The sequence below is a fragment of the Periplaneta americana genome, chromosome 3 (assembly GCF_040183065.1).
Source record: "Periplaneta americana isolate PAMFEO1 chromosome 3, P.americana_PAMFEO1_priV1, whole genome shotgun sequence".
Classification (NCBI taxonomy): Eukaryota; Metazoa; Arthropoda; class Insecta; order Blattodea; family Blattidae; genus Periplaneta; species Periplaneta americana.
The window spans coordinates 156,429,987-156,452,337 of NC_091119.1; the positions used below are offsets into that span (position 1 = coordinate 156,429,987).

At 32.5% G+C, this 22,351-nt stretch overlaps 1 protein-coding gene and 1 long non-coding RNA gene across 6 annotated transcripts in view; one reads left to right on the top strand and one right to left on the bottom strand.

Annotated features, from left to right (window-relative positions):
* Window positions 1–22,351, top strand: part of Sec15 (exocyst complex component Sec15) — a 34,427-nt gene that overhangs the window by 395 nt on the left and 11,681 nt on the right. Inside the window, exons 1-11 of one of the 5 annotated variants that reach the window (XM_069822091.1) lie at window positions 180–308; window positions 6,668–6,833; window positions 9,459–9,643; window positions 11,053–11,154; window positions 11,238–11,340; window positions 12,960–13,244; window positions 15,344–15,511; window positions 15,678–15,749; window positions 16,526–16,552; window positions 18,329–18,463; window positions 20,610–20,788. In XM_069822091.1, coding sequence (XP_069678192.1) covers window positions 193–308; window positions 6,668–6,833; window positions 9,459–9,643; window positions 11,053–11,154; window positions 11,238–11,340; window positions 12,960–13,244; window positions 15,344–15,511; window positions 15,678–15,749; window positions 16,526–16,552; window positions 18,329–18,463; window positions 20,610–20,788 — 1,538 coding nt within the window. In that variant the 5' untranslated portion in view covers window positions 180–192. Of the gene's footprint in view, window positions 1–179; window positions 309–5,744; window positions 6,044–6,667; window positions 6,834–9,458; window positions 9,644–11,052; window positions 11,155–11,237; window positions 11,341–12,959; window positions 13,245–15,343; window positions 15,512–15,677; window positions 15,750–16,525; window positions 16,553–18,328; window positions 18,464–20,609; window positions 20,789–22,351 lie in introns of those variants that run through there. The other 4 variants (XM_069822093.1, XM_069822094.1, XM_069822095.1 and 1 more) reach the window with 4 other exon arrangements.
* On the bottom strand, window positions 99–5,598 carry LOC138696743 (uncharacterized). Its single transcript, XR_011331448.1, has 3 exons — window positions 5,379–5,598; window positions 3,041–3,276; window positions 99–230 (listed from the first exon to the last, which is right to left on the bottom strand). It is a non-coding gene; the product is annotated as an uncharacterized lncRNA (long non-coding RNA).

Sequence of the window (22,351 nt, forward strand, 5' to 3'; positions counted from 1 at the left end):
GTAGAAAGTACGCAGGTGCACCCCTGTTCGATCCAAAATTCCGCATCTGCGCAAGAACGATGCAATTCATAAGTCACAAACGTTTACCTACCAAGTATGGAACCTCAATAATTTATGGGGGAGGAATTAGGGTGATACTCTTACCGCGGCGCAGGTCACGAGAGAGAGGGTGACTGACAATTCGTAGTCGTGATGGCGCATCCTACATCCAGAGGTTCTGAAGCAAGTATCTGCACACAACCAAAACATGAACATTTGTTATATGAACTCGAGACCACAGATACTAGCAGTGTGGGGTTGGTTATCAGGTAAGGGTTTCTACTAAATACTTGTTGAAGATGAATCCCACGTAGGTAATCCCCTTTTTATGTACAAAAATGTTAATGTGCGAGTCTTGTGTTAGTTTGATATAAAAGAAAGAGATGCATAATTGTCATAATTTTGAATCAATTTTGTCACTGATATTAAGCAGTCATTCTGTAACCAAATCATAATAGAATGAAGAAAATGATTACACATTTTGTGTTGTAGCTTATGTCAGATGCCACGGTATTTAGATCAGATTTATCTTTGATTAATTAAGCCCACACAGTTCCATAGATGCTACCTATTGCTTGGCTAAATATCATTAGAACTTAATGGGTGTATCACAAACCTTCTATTTCGCATGTTATTGAATTTGTATGTGCGTGTTACAGTATGTAGGATACTAGTTGATTCTCGGCTTTTCACTACTTTCACTAAGTGTATTTGCTAAAACATCCGCATTAATGATAAACTGAGAAGAAATGTGATTCAGTATGTTGTCATCGTGTGGTAAAACAAATGGTAGTGGCGCTTCTTGACTAGCTAGTTAATTTGCATGAAAATGAAGTTATCAATCATTCTCTAGTTTTGAGTCTCGTCAATTGGAAGGAGTTTTATTTTTATGTATTTTAGAGATGCTACACTGTAAAAAATTCTATTCTCAAATCAAGTCAGAGTGAAAGGATGTCTAGCCAAACTTTATGTCTAAATTGAAAGTTACAACTTTGGCATGAACATGACAATCCACAACAGCAACATTTTATTTGTTTTGGAAGGACACAAACATGTACCATTATGGGCCTATGAAGAAATAGTGTAGCCCTACTGATGCTGAAATGTTTAGTGTATTACAGAATGAAATTACATCTTAACTACAAGATACAGAGTCACCAGTGTAGCTTAATGGGTTAGAGAGCTTGACTAGTGTTTTGAAGGTATATTTGGTTGTAGGTTCGAATCTACGTTGCTCTGATTCCTGGGTTAATTTTTTTCGAATGTTCTCTCCTACTTCAAGGCGAATTTTAGGTAATCCATGGCAAATTTTCGAACTCTCCTCACCAAATACCATCTTGCTATCATTCCACCAACTCTTGATACTTGCACAGTAAATACAGTGTCGTTAAATAACCAATTAAAACGGATATAAACAGTGTAAAGCAAAGATTGCCTTTGGACGATAACTCTTTGAAATAAATACCAGTACATTTCTCTTGTTCTTGTTCCTTTCAGATTTCCTCCTTTCTCTCATAAATTCTAGCTTTCTCTAATACCAATCAGTTTTCTTTCACATCTCTGTTGAGATCTGCAGTGCGACACTGTTTGAAAGAGACTACTTTTTATTGATCTTGTACAAACATAACGTTAGAGGAAATGAGTAAAAATTATCTATTTGGTCTGTTTTCAGCATTTGGTATTAAACTAGCCTATATAGAGTAATTATCTCCACTTCATAACAAATACACTTATATTTGCTATTCGATCTTATATAAGCTTAGTTCTAAGCAGTTTTGTTATCTCCTTTCTAGCAGTTGCAATGAAGCCAGTCGCCTCTTTTGCACCGTAATATTTCTCGTAAATAGTTCAACAAGGTGGTGACACATTGAAGTTGTCTTGGGTCTTTCATTATGAATTTCACCGAAGAGCATATTGGAGACCGACAGTACCTTGCTAATTACTGTTTTACACAAGGCAGATAAAAATAATACCGGTAGTCAAAGAAAGAAAATACTGTCTTTTTTTTTTTTTTTTTTTTGGAAAAGTTAAACAGTGGATGGTTATTTACATGAAATTGGTTCAAGCTGAATAAAATTATGACTTACAAATTAAAATGGTGTCAGTAATACAGAACATTCAGCTCAGCTCCCACCTGTGAACACATGCATCAGACAGCTTGCATGGCCAATGTAAACTTCGTTATTGATCTATAACTTCTTACATATTTTTACTCCTATAACTTGGATTGATAATAGCTTGGATATATTTTTATTTCGTAATAACTACTATCATATGTTAATAGGAGTTGTTCAAAGTGGTGTCCATCTGCATTCGCATACTCCCGACGTCTTTTAATGAAATAAAATTATACATCTTGATTACACAACTTTTAACACTGTATCACTTCGGAATATGTATGATAAGAACCTATTTTGGGTCATCTTCAGAGATGAGTTCTGAAGATGACCCAAAATAGGTCGAAACATGTTAACAAGGTACATTAAAATTTAACACAAGAAAGTTCTTATCATACATATTCCGAAATAAAATTATTTACATGCAAAAATTACGTTGTCATAATGCTTGCAATTTCTCTTCTTGTATTGTCTGTAAACTGATACATAAAAGTCCTGTGCTCTAGTGTGAACTTATAGAATAGCATATCAACGAACTACTGTAGTAGTTGTCAACTTATTAAACTGTAAGCTGGAAATCAACTGACCTATCAATTAACTAAACACTTATCTGCTCTGGTCTTGAGCATAGTATAATGTAACTTAGTATATGTCTGGTGATTGAACTATGAACGCAAGCATGTATGATGCATGTATTCCTAGTGAGGAGTCAAGCTGTACACAGTGTATTTTTCCAAAAACCTCTCTGTTAGAGAAATTATTATTTACTGGTACGTACTTACCTATATGTCCAATCGAAAATTTGAGACGAAATGATTAGGGTTTAAAGTTACCTACACAGGTGTCTCATTAATATGGAACTATAGGCGAAATGACCAACTCACAATGTGTTCATTGTGTCTTCCATAAACTGTTATGCAGAACTCAAGATAGTTTGTCTATCGTCTGCCTTGGATCCCATCTCTTGGAAATTTCAATGAGTTTGCCCACTAAAATGTGTGTAATCAGCACTCATTCTGGGTGCAAAGGATTCAATTCGAGGGCATCGTCCATGTGACTGTTGCTGCCAACATACAGGATCACTTGAATGTGTTCCTCTTTACAACGTTACTCATGCTACCTGTAAAGAAGAAGAAGAAACAGTATTTAAAGGATTTGGCCTATGCTTCCAGACTTGCGGGACATTCTATATATGAATTGCTTTGGAAAATTAGCGTAACCCTAGTTGTAACATATCTTTCTGTAAAAAAAAAAAAGTTACCCATAGAACGCTGCCTTTAATTGAAAACTTCTTCAGATAAAAATTTATGACTTAAAGATATCCACTTTAGTTGATTTGTAAAATTATTGTATTTATAACATTTATGAAAAGAATCTGTCTCTTGCCATGGCATCGTGGTCTAAGGCATCCTGCCTAGGACTCGCGTTACGGAATGCATGCTGTTCGAGTCCTCATGGAGGAAGAAATTTTATCACGAAATTTCGGTCAGTGTATGGGACTGGTGCCCACCCAACATCGTGATGTACTTGGGGAGCTAAAATAGGTAGTGAAATCCGGTTGCAAAAGCCAGCTAGAAATGCTGGGGGTGATCGTGCTAACCACATGATACCACCATTCTGGTTTGATAATTGTCCACCTCTGCTTCGGCATGTGAACATGAGGCCAGCAGCCGGCTGGTCAGTCTGGGCCCTTCAAGGGCTATGGCGCCATGGTTTATTATTATTATTATTATTATTATTATTATTATTATTATCATTATCATTATAAAGAATCTTGGAATTCATTTTCTGGAAAAAAATATGTCCTTTTTTCAAGTTGAATTTACAAAAGTACTCTTTCAATCAGATTTGTTTCTTCTATTTATATTGCTAATTTGTAGCAAAGTTAGATATCTTTCACTTTGGGATTACAAAAAGTATCTTGCAGAACAGAAAACAGAATTTTATCTCCAAACTTTGGGTGCACAATAAATGAGTTAATCTTAAAGAAAAACTGTAGACAGTCCAGTGTTATTATTATATGTTAAAAAAATGAATTGTTGCGAAATGCACGAACATATGACGTCGAAGTATGTCATCTTTCATCACACTGATATTTTAGTTAGGTTAAAGTATGAACAGCAGTGCTAGTCAGTACATCTAGCCTACATAATTTACAGAAGACGGTACTTCGTGCTAAGTACTGCATCTAGTGGCAGTCCATAGTAATTGAAGAGCACATTATTGTATTTGGTGGTAATAATCACTATCAGTTTATTCAAATTTCAATAGTATATAAACATATTGTTTCGTACTATAACTTATCATTATCATCATTTTTATTAGGCATGTTCGTTTTAATATTTTTACACAAGTTTCAGTTTTCAGAAGCATTGTATTTGATTAACATATATTAAATTAATTTTTTTTTTTTAAATTGAGTATGTTCCTCACTGCAGAGGTTTTTCTCTCTTCAGAACAAGATGATATAATAAATCCGTAAAAATTAATGCAGAAGTTTTTTCTCTTTGGCCTATCTTTAGTTATTTTCATAGAATGTAATATAATCCCAAATTTTCTTTTGCTTGTTACCTTGTAGCTGGAAGTTGTTTTTATTTGTACTTTAAAAGGGCACTGTATTGTTGCAGACTTTACCAGACATATTCAGATTAGATTTCAGGGAGGTAGCCTACTTTGAGAATTTTTATGAATAAAGCGACTGGTGGGTAGTATTTTCCAAACTGGTTTTTCGTCTTAATTTTGCCATGCAGCCCCAAATCAGTATTTCAGTAATATTAAATTGCGGCTTTGTCTTACAGTCTTTACTCTGTGGATCTCACCTATATTCTCAGGAGGCAGACCTATTATAAGGATTCTAATGCACGAAAGATAGCCAGGCAGTTCTCTCTAAGCTTCATATCCTCTGTCATTCTTTATTTCAGTACTTATATCACTTCACGTTTCTTTCTCGATGATACTTAACAGACTCTTATCTTTTTAATTTGAAATTACAGGTTGTTTTATATATACTTTCAACTGAGAAATAGCGGTACATAATTCTTGCTTTTTGCTTATTGGTTTATAAAACTTATACCGGTACAATTATTTGATGGAACTTACACATTCATGTTGCAGAATAGAATAATAACAAATCTTGTATACGAATTAATATGATGTGTTAATTACCAGTATCTCTTTGAAATCCTAAAATATATAAAGAGAAAATCAATTACTTTAACTTACAGCATTTCAACCGTTGTTCAGTCTTCTTATGTTCTCTTATATGGATATATTTTGTATAAATTTAAATAATATAGTAGAATATAATGAGTGTACTAGTGCATGCGAGTATTATGATTTTAAAATGTCACTGAGCGTGTATGTATAGTTCTGTTTTCAGAAGATTAATTACATGTAACGTGTTAATGATACCTCATAACTATTGTACAGCTTTAGAGGAGGAGCTATCTGTAAAGGAAGTTAGATGTGTTCAACAAAACTGTCTCTGTTTAGCCTGATAGTGGTTAGGTCAGCTTCCTGTGTGATTTATTTCCTGTTGTCTGGTTGAAAGGGGAGTAGAAGGCCATATGCTTGTCAGTCCCAGCCTGTTTTTTATTAATACCACACCACCCATCAGAGCAGCATTCACTTCATTGATTTATAAACTCATTTCTACTCTTGTAGTAACATTATCTAAATTACGATGTGTCATACTGTATATTTCGATTTTAAGTACCGGTATTAAACAATTTAATTGTGTTATTGTTAATAATCATTGTAATATAAACCTACAAGTCAGTTTCTTAAATGGATTCTCGTCATAATAGCTGTGTGTTAAACTCAGCTGAAGATTTTGCTGATAATTTTGAGAAGAACTACGATAGATTTCCATTTGGTTTAGAGGTGTTGTAAGTTAATGCTTCAAATCAGTCATTATTTAATTATGGTTTGTTAGTTACTCGTTTTGTATTTAGTGCCCCTGGAACATATTTCCGATTTATTTAAATTTATTATGAGTTATATGATGCTCAATAGGGGATAATGTTTTAAGGAATAGAGGTATGAGCAAAGAATTTTTATTCTGAATGTTTTATTGTCGTCGTCGTCGTCGTCATCATCATCATCATCATCATCATCATCATCATCATCTTCATCCCATATATGTATTTGCAATATCTTACTTGTCTACTGTCAAGAATACTAACTGGACTAGACAGTTCGGCACTTTGTGTGCCAATCTCACCTTTGACATGCAACAGTGAAATTTTTTTTATCTTGATATATAGAAAAAACAAAAATTTCTTTTTACAAATTCCTAACTAAGCATATAGTGTTGTGGCATTTAAATAAATTTAAAAAAAAAGTATGTGAATTAGACACACTTCATTTAAAATTGCCCATAGTTTTACATGATATACATATTGAGTAGTTAAAGCAGCAAAAATGAGTAGTGTTGATATTTATATAGGTACCGGTACAGTATAATCTTACTTTTAATTTTATGCTTTCTAAGAATTAAATGTACTTTCCAGAGCTATCTATGATGGAGATGAACACCAGAAATTTATGGAACGACTTGATGCTCGCATCAAAAGCCATGACAAAGACATAGAACGAATGTGTAATTTTCATTATCAAGGATTCATTGATTCCATAAGAGAGCTTCTGCAAGTAAGGTCACAAGCTAAACAGTTGAATGTAAGTATTTATATAAAGTAGTTTTGCTGTGTTATTTGATGTTATTTTTAAATGCTTAATTTCAATCTTGGTATATATGTGTCATTTATAAATATTATTGGTTGCAGTGTTAAAGTAAAGTAACCTACATTACAATATAGTATATCCAGAAAACTGAGTTTTGAAGTTATATTTAAAAAACGAAGTTCAAGACTTTGCACAGTAGAAATCTCACGCTGAATAAGAAATCCTCAATACATAGATACCTTACACGAAAATATACCTAATACTTGGATCAGCTAGCAAATTAAATCTTAGCAGTACAAAAATATAACTATTAACAATGTTGTTTTGATACCATGCTGCAAAGTATATTATAAAGTTACGAAAAAATAACCGAAATGGCTCAAAAGAAGAATATCATTAATAGTGGGTGGAGTGATTAAAGAAAAATTAAATAATTAAAAATCCATGTTACTAAGTTATTAGACTAAATATTAAATTATCCTTAACCCTCAAGTTTTCGCGTGGGTGTTGTGAACACCCCAGTCAGATATTACGGGGCTTGTAACTTCATATTTACCAAGCCTGTACTTCTGAAACTTTCAATACCTTTATTGGAATTGGTAAGGCAACAATAACCGTAAACATTTTTGAAATCGGAATTTGCATACTCGAGATAATAATGGTTTAAGTTGGTGGGGGTGGTTAAGCGCGACTGCTTAAGGGTTAAAGCTGTTGTACTGAATTTTATAAATAGTACAGGAAATAACTTAATATAAGAAAACATGTATGTAGTTTCATTTAAATTTAAAATTAGCACTATGCATAACATATATCTGAAATCCCTGCACCGCAGCTGTCCTCTGTAAGCAATAATACAATGATATATCGAAAGTGGATATCAATTAAAACTGAGAAGACAATTTAGCTAAATTATCTAGTGCTTGATATTGGAAACAAAGCAGAAGTCAAAACATGTAGAAACATAAGGCATGTAGTAGGGGAAAAAAAAAAGAAATAGCTAAAATATAAATCACTTATTTATTTTTTATATTGTGCAGCATTTTGGAAGGAGCTTCATTGTCAGATGGCTGAGCATTGACAACAAATCAACATTATGCCTGTTCGGTTTCTTCAAAAGTTTTACTTATTACAGTTAGAGAATGTCTTGTGTTGACTTCTTGCAGAAAAATCCCACTGTATATTTATTTAATGTACCTTTCAAATACAGAGTCCAGCAAAAAGATCTGACGTTTTTAGATTGGCAGTAACTGTGATTAAGACAGTCGCACAGCAGTGGGATGATAGGGAATGAACGTCATTATTGATGCCATTTCAGTTGTAAAGGAGCCATAGAACGCATCGCATTGGGCGTTTACTGTGGAGATGTTTTTCAAAACAAATGATTCAGTAGTTTTTACTCAGTGTTGGTCGACATGGGCGAGTTCACAGCCGTAACACAATTTTAGTGTGAGTAAACAATTTCAGAACAACTTCTTCAGCATCAAAATGTAAGTCAACAGGAAGGCCAAGGATACGTGATACCTCAAAACATGGTAGACAGCGCTGTGCTGAACTTCAGAGTCAGACTTCAAAAGATCATTAGAAAAAATGGACGTCATTTGGAGAGAGTAGGCTAATTAATTATCAAAACCTAATATGCCTCGTTCAACAGAGCAATAAAAACAGTCTTACAGTGAAATACAACTTTGTTGTCTCTTCAGAAAACGTCAGATCTTTTTGCCAGACCCTTTACTTAAAAATAGGCCTGTGATAATCTACTGGCTGAGAAAGAGTAAAATGTTTATAGTTTGCATACACAATGTGTAACAGTCTTAATCGAAAGTAGACATCCTGTATGGATATGATACCTTATATTCAGTGTTTTTGAACAGTAATACCTACATATACATCTCATACATGAAATTGCATCCTTAAAATCTCTCTCTCTCTCTCATTGCACAATTTCTTCACTTTGTTAGCCCTTGGAGCTGTACACACGATGTTAACTATGTTTCCTGTACATGTTTATAAGGGAAAATGGAAAAAGAGAAAGGGAGGATATGAAATCATGCCTCTGATAGAGTTAAAATACTCGTACCTTTAATTTATAGAAATGACAGTTTAAAGTAATTTGTCAAAATATCAGTTTCTTGCCTACATGTATACTTCATCATACATGTATACTGCTCCTTGTTAATTACATTGCTGTCTGGTTATACTGTGTTTAGGGTGCGGGGTAGGTTGTGACTCATGTTACAAGACTGTTGCACTATAACCGATGCCTACAGTCATTGATTTAATTCCAAACAGACTTCAAATATGTAGGCGAGTATAATGCGACTATATTTGCGATATTTGCTTCATGATTTTAATCCACCTACAGACCAAAAAAAATCTGCTTAGAAGGGAATTCTTTCCATTAGCATTGTCTTGCAATATATCAGAATCATGTTAAACGATGGGACTATGTCCGAAGTGTAGTGTAATTTGATATGGTGTGCATATACAAGAGTTTCCATGTAGTATCATTGTATTGTTCATGATATATCTGACTTTATTTTATGAATTATATCTTTAACATGAAGAGAATGTGTCGTCGGCTGTACTTCGTAATAATTGTATACTTTGTGGTGTTTTCAGAGTGAAGTAGTCAATATAGATAAAGAGTTGCAAGCCTCAGCAGCTAATGTTGTTGTAAAGGGAGAGGAGCTTGTTCAGGCTCGTAAGGTGGAAAGCAATATAGCATCAGCAATTGAGAACCTTTCATTATGCCTTCCTGTCCTCACAACATATGCCAAACTTCAACGGCAAATGAAAGAGAAACGGTATGTGGAAGACATATTGCTTTTATGTTGTGTAGAGATGAAAAATCATATGAAGTAGATAGAATTTTATAAAATTGTTACCTTTCAAATGTGTTAGATTACACATTTCAAAATGCCAAAAATTAAAAATTTGTAAAGATTATTCTTAGAGAAGATATAAACAGTTGTGTGATGGCACCATCAAATTAACATGACTTACCGTAAAATCACTGCCTTCAATTTGTGTAATAGTTTGAATAATTTTGTAGAGTGAAATAATTAATGGATTTTTTTTCTGATAATATATCAGGCCGAATTCATGGGAGAAATGTATTTTATAAAAATGGAAATAATGTGTTTGTGAAAACTTTAATTGAATTTAACACAAAATTATTATTTTAATGGCAACATTTCTGTATTATTGTATGAAAACAAAATAATTTGAATCGTTTCAGGAAGCCTGGATTTATGAAATTGTCATGCAACATTAATTACTCAAAGAAATAATGTTTTTTTTTCTTTACCATTTTATATCACTAAATATAATTTATATTAGTCTTTATTCTTGTATCAATTAACCATTGTTACCTCTGTTCTTTCATTGTTATTATTTTATTATGCTATCACTGTACAAATTCATTATTGTTTTTATTTGTATCACTGTGCTGGACTTTCATTGGTCAACAACTGTTGACAAACATATAAATATCAATAAAAATAAAATTATTATTATTATTATTATTATTATTATTATTATTATTATTATTATTATTATTATTATTATTATTATTATTATTATTTTGAGATCATAATTGGATGTTTATCAGTCTTCAAAATTGTAGTCCTATTTAAAAAAAGTGTAATTGATGTTTGATACTAGTGTTATTAATTTTACTACCACATAGTAATTTACATAGTAGGATAAAGAAATAGTGAAAATTCTAATTCTATACCGTAAGTAATTCCAGAGAAAATGGGAAAATCTGCAAAAAGAAAAGTGTAATTTTTCAGTAATAGGATTTACATACATGAACATCCAGATATAAAAATGTACGTATTGTAATCATTCCAATAACTTTATGCCAATTTTATTTCTTTCTGTATCTTAAAATTACACAATGCATATAAAGTATAATTTTGTTCAATCTTCATCGAATTTTTAAAGTATAAGCCTAAAATTAAAAAAAAAAAAAAATACACATATACAGTAGTTTAACCTCATTAAGGTGGCTGACTTCCCTTAAACTTCTTTTAAACTGCGTGAGAAAACACTATAGAATAGTTCTCATTGCTCATCTTTTATTTACTTATTTATTATTTTTTTTTAATTTTTTAGTAATACTATTTTTTTCTAATAATGATACTCCCATTTCTGGCACAATCCATATGCGAAATGACTGCAGTAAAACTGAAGGACTGATTCATTTCAGGTACTACCCAGCTCTGAAGACGCTAGAACAACTGGAGCATTTATATTTGCCCCGAGTTGCCAATTATCGTTTTTCACATCAAATGAAAGAGAACATTCCAAAGTAAGCTCCTTATGAATTTAATAGTCTTTTCGTGCAATTATATATTGTTTACGGACGATATTCTGACCCGTTTTCTTTTCTAGGTTGAGGGAAAACATAAAGGAAGCATCTATGTCAGATTTAAAAGACTTCTTAGAAAATATCCGAAAATTTTCACCAAAAATCGGAGAGGTAGCTATGAGACATGTAAGTAGATGTAAATATTTGTTTTTAGTTATGGCTCCTGTTCACATAAGAAAAGTAGCATTACATTGTATATATCAATAAAATTGGTTCTATGAATAACATACAAAATGTAGTAGTAGTAGGGTTTAAGAAGGGCGCGTCAGCTACTATGGCTATTTGCGCCCTTATCTAAAATTCTTAATATAACAAAGACATAATAAATAATATAATAATCAGAGTGCTAAAAGAACTAAAAAGCATTGTCATGGTAAAACGAGGCACACACGTACAAGATGTAGTAAGAGCACTAGTCATAAATTAGCTTTTCATCGGGGAGTATGGCTTCAGTTCTCAGAACAACTATACAGACAAGTTTATTTTTCTGCAGTAGTGCATTCCGTAATATAGCCTGTGAATATTTCTTCCAAATTCTCCCCTATATAATTTTATCATTATTTCATCCAGAGCTGTAAGTTGAAGTTAGAGTTTGAAGTAATTTTACATCTAGTTGAAGCTAGAGTCTATAAAAATATGTTAAATCCAACTCTGATCTTAAAAGAGAATAATATAATTGATTCCCATTTTTGTTACAATGTAAGCTGCTTTACTTATCCAAAATAATTACTGCCTGCAATGTAATAAATGCACACATTATATACGACATATACATATATATATACATGAAAGGGACTTCAAGAAATTTTGATGTGACTGATGTACGCGAATTTTTACATTATGTTCGGAATTTTGTCAGATTGATGAGCAAAATTCTTTGTCACCTGTTAACAATCCTGTGTTGAAGCATTGTATGCTTTTATTGAAAGAGGGATGATATTTTTACGTGTACAGGCTTCCATTACTTTCCTATATGAATATCATACTTTGCAAAAATTACATTTCGAAATACACTTTTCAGTAGTTTTGGTCATACTATCTTTTTATAGCGACTTTTCCAGAACTGTTAGTTGAATTTTGCCCATATTTAAAGTATTTGATTCATAGATTCTTTTGAAACTGTAGGATCCATAATAGATTGAGGTCATATTGCACATTGTTAATTTCATCTTCTAGTCACATATTATAAAAACTAAAAAGAACGGCATTATTGAATTTACTTAAGTAGTCGCGCGGGGTGTTGTGAACACCCCAGTCAGTTATTACGGAGCTCGTAACTGTATATTCAGTAAGTCTGAACTTCTGAAACTTTCAGTACCTTTATTGGAATTGGTAAGGCAACAATAACCGTAAACATTTTTGAAATCAGAATTCGTATACTCGAGATAATAACGGTTTAAGTGGGTGGGGTGGTTAAGCGCGACTGCTTAAGGGTTAAGTGTTGAAATTATAACTGTTCTTTGTCGATAATCATTATCATAAAGCACTGCATTCTTAATGCAGCTGCTTTAAAAATGACAAGCATGGGTAAAAACAGGACTTTGGAGTCACAAAGTTGGAAGCAGTTTTTCTTGAGTCGAGTTGGGATTGGATTAAGAATCTGAGTCGATGTTAGCTCCACAGCCTTGTCCTATCTTTACATTAATGTTGAATAACGCTTAATTGTTACACAATATAATACAGTAATATGTAATAAGATGGTTATTACTTATGTTAACATCTGGTTTCTCTGGTTTTGTGTTTAGACAGCTGAACAGTTGGGCAGTGATCCAGGTGTTGTTGGTAGAAAGAAAAGACAAGCTCCACCACCTCCGAACCCTTTCACAGGGGAAGTAGATTATGAACAACCTGCAGAAAGCACGTATGATGCTGAAGAAGACTTGAGTGCACAGGACCTCATTGATTTCTCTCCAGTTTATCGTTGCTTACATATCTATACTGTCTTGGGCTCAAGAGAAACTTTCGAGACATACTATAGAAAGCAGAGGAAAAAGCAAGCCCGTTTAGTGCTACAACCCCCCACTAACATGGTACGTGTTAAATTTAAAGCTGTGCTTGTTAGATATGTGCATTTAAGATCTCTCCTGGTGCCACATAATATGTAATCATCCTATCATGTTGTTGGGGTAACATAACTCCGCCTTCTAGGCATCTCAACTTCAGAAGTGAGTTACATATAAGCCACTACCATGAGAGAAGACCAGAAATCTCGATAGGCAACCTGATGTCATTATTAGATTTAACTTAATGCTGTTGATAACCATGCCTACCAAAATTATTTTGGTTACCACAATAATATACCGACATTTTACTGACATTTTGTTTAATTAATAATCGACAGTTCAGTTATTTTCTACTCACAGACATACAGCCATTTGTATGAATATCTTTAATTTAAAAAATAATTAAACTGTTCCACTTTTGTTTGCTAGTGAGTATATACTCCTATATAGTGCATATATTTTATTTTTTCACTCTTGCAGAGCGGATGTGGCAGTGCACAGTGCAGCTGCCTATATGTGACTGTAGAAAAATACCAGTAAAATGTGCATGTGCGCATGCACGTGTTTTTTTTCTCAGCCATGGGGCCATAGCCCTCTTGGGGGGGGGGGGGGAAGCCATGAACTAAGTAATAATAATATAGGCTATTTTTGAGTTGAAAATTTAAACATTCATTAAACATCCGACTATTTTGTGTTAAATTAATAACCAGATTTCACACTTCTTATGTTCTACATTCTACTCTTCACTTTAAACCAGAGGGTCTCACTAAAGTAATATGAGGAAAAGAGGGATCTCATCATCAAAAAGCTGAGGAACGTTGATTTATGACTAGAAAAGTGACGCATGTTTAAAACTTCATCTAATCCTTGACGTAATTGTGATTTTTTTAAATTATTAAATTTATACAGTAGCGTTTTTTTCTACTTAATATTGCATTTCGCTTGTTTTTTCCTTCTAAGGCTTATGTAGATCTCATATGCACTTTGTCAACCTGTAAGTACAAATTATGATCCCTGCTGTTGGATAAATATGTTATCCTCTTCTGTACTTACCAGTATTGCAGTCTGCTTGTTTATGCCTTTTTAAGTGTTATGTGGATTTACATATCCACCTTGCTAACCTATACATACAATAAACTTATCATTTGTCATTTTGTAATACGTATTTATTGCCAGAATATGTGAAAGGCAAAAGCTTTCCTCTTTACTTAATTGTTTTGTTGTTTGCTAATGCTGAATTTCTGACAATGAAATCATTAATTCTCTCGCTCTCCAGTATTTTTCACTCAAGGACGCCAACTTGATAGTGGCTGGGTAGTGCTGAAGATGATTTTGATCCATTTCCTCTTGAAGATCACATAAGGGGCAGAGTGGTGAAGGAGATATTCCAATCCTGTGGAGATGCTTGGCCAAGCCGTCGTGGCCCGTAAACAGTCTAAAAATTGCAACTGCATTCTTTCTTGGGTATCTAGGGATGTTTTGGGTTGAGACAGATTCCCACCTTTTATTTTTGAAAATTTGGAGATGATGATTTGTTATGATTTTGTGGTATTGTGAAGTAATCATTCTTTTTGTTGTATAATAGGATAATAGTGTAGCAGGCTTTTGAATAGTACCACAGCCCTTTTTGGCAAGATAATCAGCAGTGTCGTTGCCAGTCAATCTGCAATGTGCTGGTATCCATTGAAAAACTATCTTTACTTAATTGTAAAGATTACAACATATTGGTTTCATTTATAAAAAATAAATAAAACTAGTTACAGTGTATAGTATTTCAGAAACAGAGTGAACTTTTGTATAAATGGTTAACATTTTAATTTTAAAGGCCCATTGATAAGTGTGTTTTATCTTGTATTTAAAAAAAAATAATAATATTTTTCATTAAATAATATATTACTAAAATTTTGTAATTGAATAATATTTTATAAATTTCCTGGCATTGTCATGTTTCATATATATTATAGAAAGATAATTGTTCGCATTCAGAATTATGATTGCGAACACTATATGTAACTTAATTGTCGCAATTCTTTTTATACATGTAATTGTTTTGGCTGTGTAATCTGACTTAACTATCAGTGTATTACCATTGCATTATTCAAGGATCATTTTATCATTCTTTACAGCATGAAACCATTGCAGGTTATCGAGCCTACATTCATGGAATTGTGGGTTTCTTTGTAGTAGAGGATCATGTTTTAAATACAGGAAATGGTTTGGTGAACCGAACATATTTGGATGAAGTGTGGAGCATGGCCTTATCTAAAATAGTTAATGCCTTGCGAACACATTCGGTGAGTACAGACTAAGTTATATACTGTTTCTCTGTATTTGTTTGTTAATACAGTGTAGAAAGATAAAGTATATTGTACTATAAACTAAATGTTGAACTGTTGTATATATCAGCATTTTATATTCAATAAAAATTATAAAGTTATGTCTGTTTTCATGTTGTTTCAGGCCTATTGTACAGATGCAACTCTCATGCTCAAAATAAAGAACTTGATTATGTTGTTCAACACCACACTCAGGGTTAGTAACATTATAACTTCTTCATAGTTGTCTTGCTTAAATTTAAAAAGAGGAAACATGTCAATACAATATAAAATAGAGAAAATGAGGTATCACTTTAAAGAAGTAGTGTAAGAGTAACAATAGAATTTTATTTCTCTTGTTTCAATTAATATTAATATTTAAAACTTTCTTGATTGAAACGTTAAAAGTGTTATAATTTTAAAGAGATTATGTACTTTATGACAGACAGGTTCCATTGTGCAAGAATAAGAAATAATGATAATATTAATATTACTCTTGCCATATTGTATCTGTTGTTGCAACTATTTATTAGCTGTACAAGCCTTCATTCTACTCAGACTTTTGTTAATCCAAATACGTGGGAATTGGAGATTATTAAAATTTGCACAATATGATAGGTTCTTCATCGTTTGAGATGGTTTCAATTGGGTTTTAGTTTAGGATTCTAAAACTTTATGTGATAAAAGAGTGCATAAATATAAACATCTTTCGTTTGTGTTGATCTGTAAACCTGAAGTTAGCTAAATAACAGACAAGCAAAATTTGCTATTGCCATTATGTTTAAATAAAAATGTAACAACACTTGAAGTTCGAAATTTTAATTTTCATCAGCAGCAACATAAATAAATATTATAAAATTGAAGCACCTAAGTATCTCCAACATTGCTAGCTAGCACAATCTACCATCAAGCACATGACTGCACAACTCTTAGAATTCGAATGGAATAAAATAGATAGTTGGAATAGAGCATGATTGTTTCGTTTGCTTTCAGGTCGTTTGGTCTCGTCCATTTTATCTGGTGAGAGAATAAATTCTGATATATTTTTCTTTGTTGAAGTAATTTTTTATGAACTGAAATAAGAAATTAAGTTCTTTTTGTTTCATCGTGAAAAATGCGTTTTATGTAAAATGTCTGTCTGTTTCTATCAACATTACTCTTATTACAATTTAAGAATTGCTTTTACACAAATATTGTCTTTAGCAAATTACCTCTGTTAGAAAAATGGCAAAATAAATCTGTACCTTAGAGGTAGTGTATGATAAGTCCAAATTTTTCAATTTTTTTATTATAGTGCTATTGAATTCCTTCCTGTGGTGAGATCTATCTGTAGGTATACTCTGGTAAGTCCTGGGATGATTAATTTTTTATTTAATACATTTTTTTCAAAAGGAGGTGAAAATATATTGGGAAACATACTACGGTAAGTCCCACATAACTCTGTTTACTTTATGTACACTGTAGTTTCACTATATCAAAAATAAAAGAAATAGATTTGTAACTTTACCAGATGTGAAAGAAACAGAACGTGAAATTTGATTTTTGTCTGTATTCTGAAGTTGATAAAATGGACTTACCATACAGTACCTCTGACAGGTACAGAAATGTTTTTTTTTTTTTTTTTTTTTTTTTTTTTGTAGAAGTAAGCCATTTCTGTCATTTTTAAAAACGAACAGTAATAATAAAAACAGCATTGCTTCAGATGTTTGTTTCAAATATTGTTATAATACTGGAAGTGAAGTAAGTCAAATTCAGATGGTTTAAGATAACAGGTCGTGAGTTCAAACGAAATATCTTATTTTATTATTTTTCATCATTTAAAACATTATTTATTGGAGGATAAAAATGCAGTGTTACGAACATGGTGCAGAATTAACCACTTGCAACACAAAATATAATGTATTAGAGGAGTTTAAATTAAATAATTTGATAGGAGAATACTGATGAATTTGAGAAGCAGTCATAGTAATATATAACTGGAGGCTGTCCATACATGTTTAACTACATGAATTGATTGAGTGATGAGATGAGAAAAACTGTGAACATAGTGAACTTATTAATTCAAATTGAAACACATTAAATTAGAAATTTAACTATGCTTATGTTGATGACGATGATTATGATGTCAGTGTAATAGTGATGATGACAATCTGGTCACTGCATATCAAATTGTAAGTATATTTTTCCATATGAAAGAAATCATGATTTAAATGCATGAAAAATTATCTTAGCATATTTTCGATTTTACCAAAAATATATAATAAAAAAAAACGAAGTTGTCACCAACATGTTACTAAGATGCTTAGGAGATAGGGAGACAGAGCCCTATGCTTTCTTAACCTGGACATTATACTTACAAATTGCTTTTATCGAACCCAGAGGTTCATTGCTCCCCTCACATAAGCTCACCATCAGTTTCTATCCTGAACTAGATTAATCCAGTCCATACCATCGCATTCCGCCTCCCTAAAATCCTGTAGGGGCGTGAGCATTTATAACTATGATATCGCTCTGGACATTATATTGCTTTGTTTTATAAACAATACTACGTCTTTCTATTCATTTTCAGTAATTAATGAAATTGATATCAATTGTTACATCATTATTAAGTGTCAAATATTGTACTTCAACACCATTGATTGTTTTTCAGTTTTCTTTAAGTCTAACAGTTTATTTCATTTTCTGCCTTAACTGATTAATCTTTGAAGTTGCGTTAAAAAAATATGAATGCTATCTTTGTGTTTCAGATTGTAATTAAATTTTAATCCGAGATATTCACATTATTCTTATTTGCAGAACTATGGTTATGCAGTCAATCAACTGTTTGACTTGCTACATGAAATTCGAGATCATTATAACGAGGTGCTTATGCAGCGCTGGGTTCAGGTGTTCAGGGAAATATTAGATGAAGAAAGCTTCCTACCCATACAAGTAAGTTGCTTCCAATAGATTGCATGAACACATTTTGTATTTATAACAGTTTAGTATTAGTAGGTACGTTTTTCTGCTCTCAACTCTTATGAACCTCTTGCCTTTCTTGTAGTACCAACTACTTAGATTTATTTTAAGCAGAATTTGTTTGAGAAAAAGGGATTCATTTATCATAACCTCTAGGACAGGCGTACCAAAGTCGAGCACATTGCACAATTGTCTCTATGCGATGTGCACTTCGTATTCCCCTATCTGGAAGGAGTGAATCAGCTTGGAGGAGAGCGTGACAGGGCTGAATAGTACCTGCAGTAGCAGATCAGCTTTTGTTTCAGTAACACAGTTTTAGTACGGGTGCTGATTGAGCTGTGACTGTGAATGTCTTATGAAAAATAAAGTGAGGAGTCCATAGATACAACAAAGAAGAGAAATCATGAATCATAATTATAACATAATTGTTACATTGGTTTCCTTAGCCAACAATAATTATTTTAAGGTGAAAGGCTTTCAACAGCCCATGTAGAGCTAATAGTGTTGTAACAGTTTATGTTAGATCAGTAAAGTTCTCAAAATATATTCGCCAGCACTTATTTCTTAATCAGTACTCTCACGGCAAAACAAACGTGACAATGCCCTTGTTTTGGAATCTGTACTAACACAGCCATCAAAGGTTAGATGACTTAAGATTTCCATTTGATAAGTGGAATACATGCGAGGCTCTTGAGCCTGTAAGGGAGTGAAGAAAACGGCTATTTGCAAGACAGAAACATTTTCTGGAAAAATATATAATGGCAAATTTTCCATCTCACATCACTGTATTATGTTAATATATGTACTTACATTAATAAATCTTTAAACCTGACATAAAAAGAATGTTATCGCTTTACAACCTGTGAACTACATTTTTAACTTCTTGGAATAATGCTCTCAATTTGTCGATACTTGTTGTCAAATTTTCCAAATAAATATATGTTAATTTATATTATTTATTAATATTAATGTTCATATATATTGGAATACAGCAAAGAAATGATTTCAGTGTAAAAACCTCACCATGTCCTACTGCATGTAATTGGGAGCATTAATATTTTCTTTAACATTTGTATACTAATGGTTCCAATAATGCTTGAAGAACAATGAAAGGGTATTATTTTAAAATAATTAGTACCTACTACGTAAACTGAAATACTGTGTTCGTTTTTTGTTGTTTCGAAATTATTGCAATATTTATATTTTCTTCAAATACTGCATAAAAATCATGTTAATAAATGATGTTTTACAAACCACTGCTTTGTGAATTATAAATGAGTAAGCCTAATGTTTCTTGTGTTACAATTGTCAAATATAGACAAGACAATAATTATGTTTTTTTTTTTTTTTTTTTTTTCCTTCTGCTAAGTGTGTTTATTATGTCCAAATGTCAATTTAATCCAACACTAGAAGTGCAGAATAGATTCTTGTACACCCCTCCAGTTAAGAACTGGTAAGATCAATGCATGAATGATGGAGTCTGCACAGACCGGCGATCCTGTGCACATATACTGTATATTCAGTGTCTCGTTTTTGGCATGCCTGCTCTAGGATGTAGTACATAAGAACACATCATAACCAGATTCAGCCAGAAGTGGTGGGTGGACAGAGGAGAAACAAATTTCCCTCAGCTATGCTTATGCATTCCCTGTCATTTTCTGTATCAGTCGCCAATAAAGGACATTTTTTCCCCCATAATCACTTCCTCATGCACTGTTGCATTTCTCATAGACTTTCTGAATCAGAAATGTGTCATTCAGTCCACTTCAACATAGACAACACCTGACACCTGAAATGTGATCCATAGTCCGTTGCCTCTAGTTGTGTGGAAAAGGAAGTTTTGGAACAAAACTTTTCAGCGAAGATCTGGTGAAAGAAGACAGTAAAGACAAGATGAATAGCGAGGATACTTTTCTATCCAGCCACCACTCTTACTGTATCTAGCCCTATAAATTTTATTTTAAATTTGTTGAAAGTAATCTTTTGTAAAAACTTTGGAGATTGTAATAAAAGTGTGCCATTATAATTCAAAGTCATAAATGTTAAGTAGATGTGATTATGTTTTAAGTTTTTAAAGTTTAACATTTATATTGTTTTAACATTTTTGCTTCATTTGTAGGTTTCATCCCAGGCTGAATACGACAATGTAGTGGAGTCATTTCCATTTCATGATCAAGCTATAGAGCTGTTACCATTTCCTAAACGTTTTCCATTTTCACCTTTGGTTCCAAAGGTATACCAACAGGTTAAAGAGTTCATTTATGCTTGTTTGAAGTTCTCAGAAGACCTCAATTTAAGGTATAATGTCACTCAAAGAAAAAGCATACTTATATAATTTACATATGCCACATATTTGCTTTAAATTAACTAATGTTTACATTAAAGGAGTTCTTAAATATTTGAGTAACAAGTAATAAGTCTCAACATAATAATCACATTTGGTAAATACCAGGTGTTTGTAAAGTTACTCCTGATTTTTATTCATGCAAGTACCTCCCATATACAAGGGTTAGTGTTATGTGTTAGTATTATTGTTTTTATTTCGTGAATCTGTTGTTGAGTGTGAGAAGAATTACTGTGTCGTGGTCATGGTTCATTTCAGATAATCATGGTGTTAAAATAATAAATACTCGTAAGTAAATAATACTTCTTGCATTCAGAATCGGGAATATCTTTTTACACACTCGGTATTTACTGTAACTGACGGCGCATTTTCTCGACAAAATGTACCCAGAATTGAGTCATGAATGACTTAAAAATTTTCACTTTATAGTTTTCAACTGTAGTTGTGATTAATTTAATGTAATTTTGTATATGGCAGATTTTTAGGTTTAGGAAACAGTTGGCAAAATAAAACACATTATATTGCAACATTATTTATTAGTAATTACATAATTACATTCTTTATAAATATTTTATCATCTTCAAAATTGTCTGCTTATTACGAAAATCAATCTAATGAACGAATTATGTAAGTCTTTCAAAGATGCAACTTGTGAGCAGTTTTTGCAGCTAATATTTTAATGATAACAGAGGCTGGCAGATTCGCCACATTATGTTAAATATAACATTGGATTCCACATTATGTAAAGAAAGTATTACATTCATATTAAATTATCTATTACCAGTTACAGGAATTATTGTAAGTGCCAGGAAACATTCCGTATACAGTTCATCATTTTGACGCACCCATCCACTGTTGCACCCAGGGCACATGCCCCACTTGCCCTTACCCTTGTTGCAGTTTGAGTGGAATTTCAGCTATACAGTTCTCAAGTATTTTAAGTGATGACAAAGATGTTCCTGCATCTTTCATCAGAATTACTGCTGATTTTTAACAATTTTTTCTCCTAAATATAATTTTGAACTAGGGTAGCTCTGTACCCACAATGGTAGAACTGTTGTGCCATATAAGATAAGATACCATTAAAAGTTATGGGTGAAGGTTGACTTCATAGAACGAAAAAAATAGACTACAGTACTTGTAAATGATTAATTTTGTATTGTTATTCTGCACCTTCATTGACCCTGGAATAGCATAGTATTACAGATTATAAAGTGAAATTTCCAATACTTAAGATTACAGCACAGTCTAGTATATATAGTCGCGAAGCTCAATACGTAGTAAATATGCAAACATTAGATAGTTGCTCACCACTAGGATCGCTAATATCGCCTCATTACAGGCAATGCAAAATAGTACCGTCACAGTCTATTTTTCTAGCACCCTCAAAACTCAAGCTTCGTGACTGTATATAGTAGACTGTGATTACAGTTTATGAGAGATTATCTGTTGCGAGGATGTTTGCTAAACATTGGGAACTTCATATTTTTTTTCAACTGCATATCTTGGCCTTTCTT